The sequence below is a fragment of the Oncorhynchus keta genome, unplaced genomic scaffold (genome assembly GCF_023373465.1).
Source record: "Oncorhynchus keta strain PuntledgeMale-10-30-2019 unplaced genomic scaffold, Oket_V2 Un_contig_6727_pilon_pilon, whole genome shotgun sequence".
Lineage (NCBI taxonomy): Eukaryota > Metazoa > Chordata > Actinopteri > Salmoniformes > Salmonidae > Oncorhynchus > Oncorhynchus keta.
Genome location: NW_026289025.1, coordinates 12136 through 26583, shown reverse-complemented (window position 1 = coordinate 26583; position 14448 = coordinate 12136). Strand labels below are relative to the sequence as shown.

Here is a 14448-nt window from a genome sequence, read left to right as displayed (position 1 = left end):
TGTATGTCAGGAGAAGTGCAGTATTATAATAAGGAGATGTATACTTGGAATATGGAGGAGGAATGGAGGGAAAAAGAGAGGCAGAGGAGGTCTAAGAGAAAGAGGGAGGAAATGGCTGAAAAAAAGGGAGATGGTTTGTTAAAGAAGAATGGTAGAAAGTGTAAACAAAGTGAGATGAAGACAGGAGGAGGAAATAGAAGTGAATGATGTTGAAGTGATGATGTCGAGGGCTTGCACCGAGGGTCAGGATAAAGATGAGTCTATGACAGTAGGAGTGAAGTTTATGGAAAAGGTGGACCCTTTGGCTGATCCATTTGTGGTTTCAGGGTGGGTGAAAACAGAATTGGGTACTGTGAGATTAGTGAGGTAACCAGAAGGGGTCTTGCAATAATTGTTTGTGTTTCTGCTGGTCAGAGGAAGAAGGCGCTCGGCGTTAAACGAATGGGTGCAAGAAATGTGAATTGTTTCGCTCTCCAGAAAAGGGCACCATTGAAAGGAGTGGTTACAGGGATAGCAGTAAATGTAAAAGTTGACCAACTGAAGGGGAAAAATTCCTGTGTGAGTGATGCTTGTCGTTTGGTGCGACTGCAGACAGGTGGCGAGAGTGGGGAAACAGAAGAGTCATTGTCTGTTATTTTGAGTTCTGATGTTGAGTATTTGCCCGACAAAGTGATGTTAGGATATATAAGTTACCCTGTACAAGCTTTAGGTGTCGATACATTACGTTGTTACAGGTGTCAAGCTTATGGACATTTGGCAGCAGTGTGTAGGAGGGAGGTTCCTAGGTGTGAGTGTGCAGAAGGGCATGAGACAAAGGAATGTGTAGCATTGGGGAAAGTGGTGGTATGTGTTAATTGTAGGGGTGCCCAGGCGACTGGGGATCAACAGAAATGTGTCGTGTGAGAGAGGAGGTTAGGGTTTCAAGGGTTAGAGTAGTGCAGAAGTTATTTATTCTGAGGCAGTTTATTTTATTTATTTTTATTTCACCTTTATTTAGCCAGGTAGGCTAGTTGAGAACAAGTTCTCATTGCAGCTGCGACCTGGCCAAGATAAAGCATAGCTTAGGTGTGAACAGACAACACAGAGTTACATGGAGTAAACAATTAACAAGTCAATAACACAGTAGAAAAAATGGGCAGTCTATATACAATGTGTGCAAAAGGCATGAGGAGGTAGGCGAATAATACAATTTGCAGATTAACACTGGGTGACCAATGATCAGATGGGCATGTACAGGTAGAGATATTGGTGTGCAAAAGAGCAGAAAAGTAAATAAATAAAAACAGTATAAAAACAGTATGGGAATGAGGTAGGTGAAAAAGGGTGAGCTATTTACCAATAGACTATGTACAGCTGCAGCGATCGGTTAGCTGCTCAGATAGCTGATGTTTGAAGTTGGTGAGGAGATAAAAGTCTCCAACTTCAGCGATTTTACAATTCGTTCCAGTCACAGGCAGCAGAGTACTGGAGACGAGAAGGCGGCCAAATGAGGTGTTGGCTTTAGGGATGATCAGTGAGATACACCTGCTGGAGCGCGTGCTACCGGATGGGTGTTGCCATCGTGACAGTGAACTGAGATAAGGCGGGCTTTACCTGCGCATGGACTTGTAGATGACCTGGAGCCAGTGGGTCTGGCGACGAATATGTAGTGAGGAGGGCCAGCCGACTAGAGCATACAAGTCGCAGTGGTGGAGTGGTACATAAGGTGCTTTAGTGACAAGAAACGGATGGCACTGTGATAGACTGCATCCAGTTTGCTGAGTAAAGTGTTAGGCCATTTTGTAGATGACATCGCGAGAGTCGAGGATCGGTAGGATAGTCAGTTTTACTAGGGTAAGCTTGGCAGCGTGAGTGAAGGAGGCTTTGTTGCTGGAATGGCCGACTCTGGATTGATTTTTGATTGGAGATGTTTGATGTGAGTCTGGAAGGAGAGTTTGCAGTCTAGCCAGACACCTAGGTACTTATAGATGTCCACATATTCAAGGTTGAAGAAAAGTGAGAGGAAGATGGGTCAAAGGAGGGATCTTGAGAGGAGTGGTGTTAGCAGTAGATCTGTACCAGTACAGAGGATAGACCAACAAGTGATATATGTTTCAGTAAGAATTGATTTTAGCATTTATAGAAATGGTGTGCGAGACTTGACATCAGAGAGTTACACAGGGTGTGTTAAGTGGTGATGTCCCATCCTTTCAGGCTGTTGGCATGAGGTTGGACTAAATATATATATATATATTTTTGTTTGTTTGTTTTTAAATATTTGACCCACTTTTTTCTCCCCAATTTCGTGGTATCCAATTGGTAGTAGTTACTGTCTTGTCTCATCGCTGCAACTCCCGTACGGACTCGGGAGAGGCAAAGTCGAAACCATGCATCCTCCGAAACACAACCTAGCCGCACTGCTTCTTGACACAATGCACATCCAACCCAGAAGCCAGCCGCACCAATTTGTCGGAGGAAACACTGTACACCTGGTGACCTGGTCAGAATTGCACTGCTGGCCCGCCACAGGAGTCACTAGTGGGATGAGACAAGAATATCCCTGCCGGCCAAACCCTCCCTAACCCGGAAGACGCAGGGCCAATTGTGTGTCGCCCCATGGACCTCCCGGTCGCGGCCAGCTGCGACAGAGCCTGGGCTCGAATCCAGTATCTCTGGTGGCACAGCCTTAGACCACTGCGCCACCCGGGAGGCCCTAAATATATTTAAATAGTGGAGTAGGGTGGTGTTATTCTTTTGTGAGTGTAGTGTTAAGGTATTTAAAAATATATTTTAAAAAATTAACTTAAAAAAAAAAAAAAAATTAAAGGAAAGTATAAGGGAGTTGTACTCCAATCTAGTAAGTGGCGGTAATGCAAAAATATATTGGATGCCAACTGCCGTTAAACCTCATAGAAGAAGAAGAAGAAGAAGAAGAAGAAGTTTAGAGTAACACGCTTCGCGGACGTGATTCGTTAGAGGAGAAGATCATGTGACCAAACCGAAACCATTATGGCGACCACCGTACAGGTAACAGCCCGTGTCTGTTTTGTGACTTTTCGTCGTCAACTTCCTTTATCTTGCATTGGATTATGGTGGATTTTGCACAAGGATATACGTTATTGAAGACGGGGCATGAGGAGATGGAACATTTTGTGATCGCAAGACGGGAATTTATTTAGAAGGAACAGTTTGTTAGCTAATCAGCTAACCGAAGAGCTAGCTAGTTACTATAGCCAGCTCAAGTTTGAAAGTAAACATCCGCTGATTAGTGTGTGCATATGTTCGCCCTTTATCCAAAACAAACGCGGTTGCACAGCTGGTTATTTCAAATTGCAACTGGAATGTGCCCGACCAACGTGTTTGGCAGGTAGTTGTGTTCGCTAGTAGAGCTAGCTTTGTTATGCTAGTTAGCTAAACTGGCTAATTGAACCGAAGGAGAAGTGAACGCATCCGAGGACGAGGTAGCTAACGTTATCTAGCTAGCTATGTACCCTTTGCTGGCCAGACAAAGTTAATTGATCAAGACAGTGGACCAACTCGAGTAAGAGCTGTATCATGGGTCTGGTGAACCTTGTCTTTTGCACTATTGGGAAATGTTTCGATTTCATATTCTTCCTCCTGGACCTAAATTTCTTAATAGTCCATTCAGTGATACGGTTCCTGGCGGCATGTATCAACTTTGTGAATAAGCTACCCATGATACTGACCAACTCAATGGTGAAGTGCTGGAACTTCACTGTGTTCTGTATGGTTGCCATGATGGACAGCGTATCACTTCTGGCCCAGGGGACAGTTAACATGTTAGGGCGCTGGCTGCAGCTCTTGGGAGGTATTTTGGAGAGTTTCAAAATGGTGGGCTACTTGTCCTCACATGTTCTCTTGCATGTCAGGGATCTCTTCCACCGTGGGCTGCTGTGTGGCCTCTGCTTGCTGCAGCAGGTGTGGGAGGGCTGTGGCATTGCAGTCAGTCTGGTGCTCTACCTGGTCAACACGGTGGTCAACCTGCTGCTCATCGGGACCCAGAACGTCTACTCTGTTGTTGTCAGCATGTGGGAGGCGGTCTCCTACCCACTGCAGAAGGCTATGGAGCTCACCCTCACACTCTTCACCTTCCTCTACAGCAGCCTGTGAGCCACCGGCACCTCAGTCGTACTCTGGACTCCACGTCAGGCTTGCCCTGGACTTCCTAGGCTTGCTCGGACACATTTTCGTCAGCGTCTTCCTCTGAACATTTATGGCCTCATTCTCACGGCTGCCATTGTTGTCACCGCCACAATCTACATGAACCTGAGCTGACCCGTCTTGGAGCCCGCCACGCCGTCGGTTACTTCAACTCTTTCCCCACCCTGCAGGTCCTACAGAGAGGGTGCTCCATCGGCTCTGCACGCTGGGGAGGGCGTGTGGCAGAGGCTTCAGCGGCAGGCCAGCCTCCTATACCAAACGATAACACCAGTCTACAGGAACATCAGAGTGAAAGAGTCACACCAGGCAACCTGAACCCAGTGACAGAGAGCAGAGGGGCTCTTCCGGACGGTAGAGCAGGAGACACTGCACACACGCTGAATGCGCTGCTCGGCCTCGCCAGCTAATGGATGACCTGTGGGACCTAGCATTCCCCAGCTCTAGCGGCACATACAGGCCTATACAGAAACATAAGCTCTCCTCAGAGGAGGGGGCACCAGCTCCAAGGGTCCCCCAAAGGACAGCCTACTGACTCTGCTCCAGGAGCAGGAAGAGAGGAAGAAGTGCATAATCTGCCAGGACAGTACTAAGACAGTGGTGCTGCTGCCTTGCCGCCACCTGTGTCTGTGTCGGGACTGTACCAACATATTGCTGCGCCAGCCCATCTACCAGCAGAACTGTCCGCTCTGCCGCCATATGATCCTTAATACCATGGATGTGTATCTGTGAGGGACCGAACGAGGGAGGGGCGTGTGGCCCAGAGCGCTGCATTGTTAGCGTGTTGAATCTCAGGTTTCGAACCGAGCAGAGACTTTAGGCTACATCTACACTAGCAGTTCATTGCAGCTCAGGCACACTGCTATCCAAGTCCAGTCCACTGTGCTTGAGTTGCTTGTCGCCCATGGCTGATGTCTTAAATGATGCCTGTGTTTTGTTCAGACAACCATGGCAGTGCTTGCCTACATTTATTTTTATACTTGCTTGTTCATATTACTGAACACTTCACGGTCATTCAAACTGTATGTGGTGTGTGAACTTAAAGGAATGCTTGCTGTGGTGTGTAGCAGTTCATTTCCTTTATTCAGCATAGGTTCAGTTTGAACACATTCAATGGAAGTTTAAAGCGCAGGCGTCAGTACAGTACGAAATGTTATCGTAAGAACACATTTTGTAGCCTATGCTTAGATTTAAATGGTGACAACCTCTCAAATGCAATTTGTCAAGAGCCAATATTGTTCCAAGCAGTTCATATTCAGGGACCTGTAAAAAGTGTGAAATTATTTTCTATTGTGGGATCGGGGTTAATTTCATAACCTATGGTTGTCTAAAAAATATCAGTGTCAAGAGAAATGATTTACCAGATCTATGTCTTGTCATATTACACAGGTTTGTTTTGTTCTAATGATTATGCCAACATTTGGATCACTGTAGTGTAGCCAGTTCTTTCCACTATGCTGACATATGAACGCTACCTAATTTATGCTCCACACAAGGTATATTCTCCTTTATAGTTATTGTAATGTTTTTGTCTTGTGATCAGACTGTTCAAAATGACCACCTAGTCAGTAATGGCTTCATAATTCCTTGTTTCTATTTTTTTCTCTTTGCTCAAAATAAGTATTGATCAAAGCTCTGTGAAATCCATGTTACACAAACTGCAAATGGTTATTGAATTAGTTTGCAAGTGTTGGAGAAAAGCCCGTTTAAGTGACAATAAAAGGCATATTTGATATGCCTTTTTTTGGACTAAGGTTTCATAAATACATCTTGGATAGGCTCTGCCCGTAAGATTTTTGGGGGTCAAACATGACGGAGTGACTTCAATATTGTGACAGACAACCTCGAACGTGAACCACACTGATGTCCTTCTGTGGTTGTTTTAGTCTCATTGACATTGTGTAGCCTACAATCATTTCCTAATGACTTTGTTCCAATTAGAATTCTTAACATTTCTGTTATTTCAACAGGTTCTGTAATCACTCATTCAATAATTTTGCCCTTTATCCCTTTTATCTAGTACCAAACCAACTATTTTCAAGTTTTCAACCATTTTCTTAACTGCCCCATTTTCTTTATTTTTATAGTAATTATGAAACCAACAATTGTCTATGATGTGACATCTTGATAAAAATCTGGAGAGAAAAAAGTTGGGCCCATGAATTGTCTGTGACGTGACATTGTATTGATACTAATCTATGAAAAAAGATGGGCATATATTTTAGTCCAGAGTAAATCCTAGGTTATATTCTGAGTTGACCTCTTTTCCTGTCAGGTTTCCCCAAAGGCCTTTATTCATTGCGTGACATTCCGATCTACAGATACAGTGGACTCTTATCACAGACCAACCACACATGTGGCCATTCACACAGCTTATTTTATCTAGGAAGACTGACCTGTGTATCCGGGGGACATGAAAGGTAGCTGGTTCGAATCCCGAGCTGACTAGGTGAAAAAATCTGTCTGTGCCTTTTAGCAAGGCACTTAACCCTTATTGTTCCTGTAAGTCTCTGAATAAGAGTCCGCTAAATGACTTAATTGTAAGCCTGTATTTTGTTTTAGAAAGGTTTATGAATGTGGCCAGACTCACTAATGCGAATGACAAATGTCTGTGAGACAATAAACAAAATATCTTGGTACTGTTTTTCTGTCTTTTTCTATTGTGGGAAAACCATTTATTTTCTGTATTTTCACTGTTTACTTCGCGTTCCAGTTCAGAGCAGTCAATCGACTGTTTTTGTTACAGACTGGGTTTACCAGCTTGTGTGAGCAAACCTAGGCCCTGATTACAATCCACCAGAAGAGAACCACGGCCAGTTCTGTTTCACAGGATATTTTGCTCATCATCATATGAGATAATCAAGGCTATTAATTATCTACGACATAATCAAGGCTATTATTTCCTTGTTGATAAACCAATGTTGAATGTGTAATTGATTCCGGTCCTCTTGACCAATGAATCCCCAAATAAGGGTTTCGCATTACACGCACTAGACATTGGTAACGTGTTGTGTCAAATTCCGTGATGAAAGGACAGTGTTTCCAACATACATTTTGAGTTAAAAACCCATATTTCCTACCATTGCTATGCCACCATTGCCAAGATTTCTATATTGATCCACCACTCTGAAGTTCACTAAACTGCTAGATTTTCGTGAAAACCAAGTAGAATGGAGATGTTGAAGATTCCATATACAGTGCATTCGGAAAGTATTCAGACTCCTGGACTTCTTTCACATTTTGTTACGTTACAGCCTTATTCTAAAATGGATTTATTAAAACATTTCCCCCATCAATCTACACACAATACAAGGCGAAAACAGGTTTTTAGACAGTTTTGCAAATGTGTATATATGAAAAAATGTTACATAAGTTACTTACATAAGTATTCAGTCTCTTTACTATTTGGTATTTTATTAGGATCGGCATTAGCTGTTGCAAAAGCAGCAGCGACTCTTCCTGGAGTCCAGAAATGAGACTTGAAATTGGGCTCAGGGGCATCCTGTTTCCATTGATCATCCTTGAGATGTTTCTACAACTTGATTGGAGTCCACCTGTGGTAAATTCAATTGGACATGATTTGGAAACGCACACACCTGTCTATATAATGTCCCACAGTTGACAGTACATGTCAGAGCGAATACAAAGCCATGAGGTCGAAGGGGGGAAGGGTACCAAAAAATGTCTGCAGCATTGAAGGTCCCGTAGAACACAGTGGCCGTCCATCATTCTTAAATGAAATAAGTTTTTTACCCCCAAGACTCTTCCTAGAGCTGGCCGCCCAGAAAAACTGAGCAATCGGGGGAGAAGGGCTTTGGTCAGGGAGGTGACCAAGAACCTTATGGTCACTCTGACAGAGCTCCAGAGTTCCTCTGGATGGTTGTCCTTCTGGAAGGTTTTCCCATCTCTGCAGCACTTCATCAATCAGGGCTTTATGGTAGTGACCAGATGGAAGCCACTCCTAATTTAACGGCACATGACAGCTTGCTTGGAGTTTGCCAAAAGGCACCTAAAGACTCTCAGACCATGAGAAACAAGATCGAAATCTTTGAACTGAATGCCAAGTGTCACGTCTGGAGGAAACCTGGCACCATCCCTACGGTGACGCGTGGTGGTGGCAACATTATGCTGTGGAGATGTTTTTCAGCAGCAGGTACTGGGAGACTAGTCAGGATTGAGGGAAAGATGTACGAGAGATCCTTGATGAAACCTGCTCCAGAGTGCTCAGGACCTCAGACTGGGGCGAAGGTTCACCTTCCAACAGGACAATGACCCTATGCACACAGCGAAGACAAACGCAGGAGTGGCTTTGGGAAAGTCTCTGAATGTCCTTGAGTGGCCCAGCCAGAGCCCAATCAAACATCTCTGGAGAGACCTGAAAATAGCTGTGCAGCGACGCTCCCCGTCCAACCTGACAGAGCTTGAAAGGATCTGTAGAGAAGAATGGGAGAAACTCCCCAAATACAAGTGTGCCATGCTTGTTGCCTCATACCCAAAAAGACTTGAGGCTGTAATTTTTTTTTTTTGAGGTGCTTCAACAAAGTACTGAGTAAAGGGTCTGAACACTTATGTAAATGTAATATTTACATATATACATTTGCATAAAGAAACCTGTTTTTGCACTGTCATTATGGGATATTGTTTGTAGATTGAAAATTATTTAATCCATTTTAGAATAAGGCTGTAACATAACAAAATGTGGGAAAAGTGAAGGGGTCTGAATACTTTCTGAAGGCAGTATAAATGTAGCCATTATGCTAACCCTGGTGATAATATCTCTGAATGGGAGAAAGTAACCTTCCCCTTCCCTAGACTTCCCCATCTGTGAGGGAAGTGGAAATCCCTTCCTCCCTTCACTAGAGTTTTGTGTTTTTATGACATCACGGACTTAATTCCCAAAGTCCCTTCTAAAATAGGGACTCCACACTATATATACAAAAGCATATAAACAATGTAAAATGTGCAGTTTTGTCACACAACACAATGCCACAGATGTTTCAAGTTTTGAGGGAGTGTGCAATTGGCATGCTGACTGCAGGAATGTCCGCCAGAGCTGTTGCCAGAGAATTGAATGTTAATTTCTCTACCATAAGCCGCCTCAACATTTTAGCGAATTTGGCAGTACTTCCAACTGGCACCGCAGCCCATGTCCTCCACATCCAACTTCTTTCCCTGAGGGATTGTCTGAGACCAGCCATCCCAACAGCTGATGAAACTGTGGGTTTGCACAATGGAATAATTTCTGCACAAGCTTTCAGAAACCGTCTCAGGGAAGCTCATCTGCATATGCTCGTCGTCCTCACCAGGCTCTAGACCTGATTGCAGTTGGGCGTCGTAAACGACTTCAGTTGGCAAAAGCTAACCTTCGATGGCCACTGGCACGCTTGACAAGTGTGCTCTTCATGAATGAATTCCGGTTTTAACTGCACCGGGCAGATGGCAGACCGCGTGTATGGCGTTGTGTGGGCGAGGGATTTGCTGAACGCTGTGAACAGTGTCCCATGGTGGCGTTGGGGTTTATGGTATGGGCAGGCATAAGCTACGGACAATGAATACAACTGCATTTTATTGATGGCAATTTGAATGCACAGAGATACCATGACGAGATCCTGATGCTCATTGTCGTGCCATTCATCCTCCGCCATCACCTCATGTTTCAGCATGATAATGCACTGCTCCATGTCGCAAGGACCTGTACACAATTCCTGGAAACTGAAATTGTCACAGTTTTTCCATGGCCTGCAACCTCACCAGATGTGTCAGCCATCGAGCCTGTTTTGGATGCTCTGGATCGATGTGTACGACAGCGTGTTCCAGTTCCCACCAAAATCCAGCAACTTCGTAACAGCCATTGAAGAGGAGTGTGGCAACATTCCACAGGCCATAATTAACAGCCTGATCAACTCTATGCGAAGGAGATGTGTCATGCAGCATGAGGCAAATGGTGGTCACACCAGATACTGACTGGTTTTCTGATCCACGCCCCCTACCTATTTCCATTACATGTTTCATTTTCACAGAGCACAATGTTGTAAGGGCTCCCATGTAGAATCAAATCAAACTTTATTTATCAAACAATGTGCGGGGGTACAGGTTAGTTGAGGTAATTTGTACATGTAGGTAGGGGCAAGGTGACTATGCATAGATAATAAACAGCAAGTTAGCAACAGTGTAAAAACAAATGGGGGGGGGGGGGGGGTTCAATGTAAATAGTCCGGGTGGCCATTTGATTAATTATTCCGCAGTCATATGGCTTGGTTAAGGAGCCTTTTGGTCCCAGACTTGGCACTCCGGTACCGCTTGCCATGCAAGTAGCAGAGAGAACAGTCTATGACTTGGGTGACTGGCGTATTTGACAATCTTTTGGGCTTTCCTCTGACACACCTAGTAATAATGCCTGATTTAGGGGTGAGCTTGCATGTGGGGAAACAACTGGGTAGTTAAGGGACAATAAGTTCACAATGACACAGAGCGCAAGTAGTCTCACAATGGTTCAAGTAGGATGACACTTAACTAGCATTGGCTTGACATGTGGAGTGGGCTTTGTTGTGTCAACAGTATTCGAATGTGTGATCCGACTCTACTCCTGACAGTTCTATTGCAGCTGACCAAACAATGCATAGGATACTGGTGTCATTCAACATTTCACCATTAAACCCTATGGAAAACGTTTGAGGGACCTTGATAATTTCAAAAGAATCCAAAAGCTTTGGTCAATCTGACCAGCCCCACTGGGGGAAACTGGTTGAATCAATGTTATTTCCACGTCATTTCAACCAAAAACTCTATGCGAAGACACTATTGAATCAACATGGAAAACTGTTCATTTTTTCATGTTAGTTGACAAGTCAACCAAATGTTAATCAACACTAGATGTTAAACTGACGTCTGTGCGTGAGCATGATCTACTTGAGACAATAACAAAGGAAAACAGTGCTATCCCGGTATAGTTTTCTGAGCGTTTCCATTGCGTCATCCACTATAGCGTACAGTTTGATGACATGATCCGCATTATGACATCTGACCTATATAAACTGCTGTCAAGGCAAATGGCCGCCGTGGAGAGACACCGGAGATTCCGTTGGATCCATTTCTTTACGATCATGAGTGACCCTATCTTGGATAAGTGTTTTGATTACGGAACCAGCAAGTTACTTTGAAGTGTACTGTGTTGCATTGAGCATTGACAGCCACAGACAAGAGGGTTTACCGTGGCTTTTTCCACTGCCCCGAGGTTCGTCTTGGGGTTGTTCCCGTTCCTTATACCCCTGCCGACGGGTGAAGTGAACACCCCTAGGAATCCCATCCAATACCACATTAAGCATTATCTCTCATCAGTCTCCATTCAATGTTTATGTCGTTGTATGTAGAGGAGAGCATATTTTCTCTCAACTAGATTAGGCCTACATGGCAGTTTTAGTGCCTTTGCATGATATACAGTATAGACCTTCTCAAATACCATACAACGCCTTTTTAAGACACTCTGTGTTGGCGTTTCCTTTATTTTGGTAGTTACCTGTACATACAGTATTGTCTGCTCTCCAGAGCACTCTTACCATGTTGATGTGAAGCTCTCGTTGTTGCAGGTCTATTGGCAGGTCTCTGAGCAGTAGAAAAGGGCATGCAAGTAGATTCTATGACGGAACATCACTCCTCACAGACAACTCTGAAGCAATATACTGATAGATGTTTTAGAAGCAAGCCACATAATCATACAAGCCTTATCCGGTTCCAGTTGGAATTCCGAAACTACACTGAACAAAAATATAAACGCAACAATTTCAAAGTTACAGTTCATACAAGGAAATCACTCAGAAATACATTCACTAAGCCTTAATCTATTGATTTCACTTGACTGGGAATATAGATATGCATCTGTTGGTCAAAGATAGCTTCTTTTTTTTTTAAGGTAGGCGCGTGGATCAGAAAACCAGTCAATATCTGCTGTGGCTGCCTCATGCAGCGCCACACATCGCCTTCGTTGGCTGTTAATTGTGGCCTGTGGAATGTTGTCCCACTCCTCAATGGCTGTGCAAAGTTGCTTGGACGTACACTTGGACGTTTGTCCCCGAGAGCATTAATGTGAGGGACAATGAAGTCTATATTCTTTAGTGACGAGGCCATGTAGTTTGACCTCCCAAATCAGCTCTACTACTCCTTTAACAGTACATACCAGTAGAAGTGCTATACTGTCAATTCCAGTGTTCAGTGCCGCTGACGTTGGGCCAAGTCTTTGAGGTTAGGTATTTGACTCCAGTGACAATCACTAAGAAGACACCGTCACGTCACCAAAGGAAACATTACACATTCTACTGTTCCTTGACAGAGGGATGTGCATAGATGTCAGCAAAGCATATCTGAGAACAGGATTTTTGTCAAATCGTGGTTCGCATCAACGGGATGGTGCTATTTGGCGATGACATACAAGACTAAGTGGTAGAGAACATAAACGGGGGATGCACACAATTTTATGGTCTAAACATATCCGAGAGAAAATAGAAATAGTTCCCTACTCATTCCCGTTTCTGAGTGCAGCACCAATGGACGTGACCTGTCCTAGAGGTCATCTTATTCACACTGGAGACAGGCGTACGCACTTGGCCCAGGGCCTAGCTCTAAAAGGAAGTGTGAGTGTAGGCCTCTCTCTGCTTCAGTTTATCTTACCCGTTATGCAGTACACACATTCCATAGATCCTGAGCCAATGGGAACGATTGAAAAAGCTCTCTCAATGCCCACGCCGACACAGTAGGGCCATGGACTGCTCCAAACTCCAGTAGAAATCTTCACTTTGTGATGGATTAAAAGTAGAACCAGAAACAAGGAGAGGACATGTTGAATAAACATTTAATGAGAGGAGAGTTTATGGGCTGGAGCTGGGCCGGATGAGGGAAATGGAAGTGGACCATAAGTTGATATCTGTTTTATTCATTTAAACGTTTAGCTACTGTTGTGATAACCAGCAGGGCACTTTAACCCATACAGACTGTTTGTACAGCTGTTATCTGTTATTATATTCTACCAAGATAAATTGGCTCACAAATTACATGTGAATTCTTATATTTGAGGCACTTGGTAACAGATGTTCCCTCCAGCGACCAAGGAATGGGGCAAAAATCGGTTTGAATGAGGCACTGGTGTGTTGTGGTGATACAACACTGCCATCTTGTGGACAAAGTGGCTCTCCTTCTCACCATATATCTTTTTTTCTCACCCTTTTAGTAATGCGTTACTCTTACCACTCTCTATCATTAACCCCAGGCAGGCAATAGATTTAGCTTCATAAAGTTTAAGACACAAGATCTGAATGTGTTGTGATTACAGTATCTTTTGTATTTGAAATGCTCTTAAGACAGGGAGGAAACTCAGGCAAAGAGTTTCAAAGTCTGTTCCCTTTGCTCATCATGTTCTCTGACTTCCCTCCTCTAGACACTCACCCATGCTTGCTATGTCAATGAATGACATCACTGTTTCCTTCATCCCTGTTTGGCAGTCTTTCCGTCAGGGAGAGAGGGGGAGAGATTTACAGGGCCTGAACGAATAGAAAAGAGGGATGTGAATAGTGAGGGGAAGATTGATTAAACTCTCCATCCCCTCATCTCTTCAGGGCAAAAACCATTCAAGTGTATTTTGGGAACATCATTTTGTCCAAGAGTTTGAGGCGAAGGGGAGAATGTGAGTTCCTTGTCTCAGAGTGAGAATGTTTAACAGTCAGAGAAGCACTCCGCTGGTTTTGTCAGTGCAAAGGTCAACTATCTGTCTGTAGCTAAGAGTCTGTCAATGTACTTTGAAGTTTAGATCCCCAATGGTGAAACAGCCTCCTCCATTTACAATATATCAACAACAAAGAAGTTACTGAAATCAAAAGCACACTGTTTTTCCCCCTCGGACATCATTCTGCGCGACATCTCCTCGCCTTAAACAATGCTGGTGGGGTGTCTGTGGCACCAGTTCTGCCTACTGTGAGTTCTGCTTTAAGAGATGAGCCCATGTTTGGTGATGTCATTAGACTGAATTCAACAAGGGCCCCAGTGGAAAATACTCCACGCTTGATACTCTTTTCACTTTTGGGGGGTCTTCTTGGATAGTAAAAAATCAATCTTAGAAAGAGAAAAGAATATAGCTGTCAGCTTGTCATTAAATAATGAATCTAGCTATATCTAACGTGGAACCGGGCATATTGTCCTTGTTGAGCACCGAGTAACTGATGTCATCTCAGTTGTTGGTCCTTGTTTTTTGTGTTGTCATAAATGTACTTACCTGGTCAGAGTATTAGGTATTAAAGCCAGTCA

At 43.9% G+C, this 14448-nt stretch overlaps 1 protein-coding gene across 1 annotated transcript; it reads left to right on the top strand.

Annotated features, from left to right (window-relative positions):
* Nucleotides 1-2886: 2886 nt before the first annotated feature.
* Nucleotides 2887-5898, top strand: LOC118386281 (E3 ubiquitin-protein ligase RNF26-like). Its single transcript, XM_052511341.1, has 4 exons — nucleotides 2887-4106; nucleotides 4150-4189; nucleotides 4332-4512; nucleotides 4637-5898. The coding sequence occupies exons 1-4, from the start codon at nucleotides 3535-3537 to the stop codon at nucleotides 4888-4890; spliced, it is 1047 nt and encodes a 348-aa protein (XP_052367301.1). The 5' UTR covers nucleotides 2887-3534; the 3' UTR covers nucleotides 4891-5898.
* Nucleotides 5899-14448: the final 8550 nt, after the last annotated feature.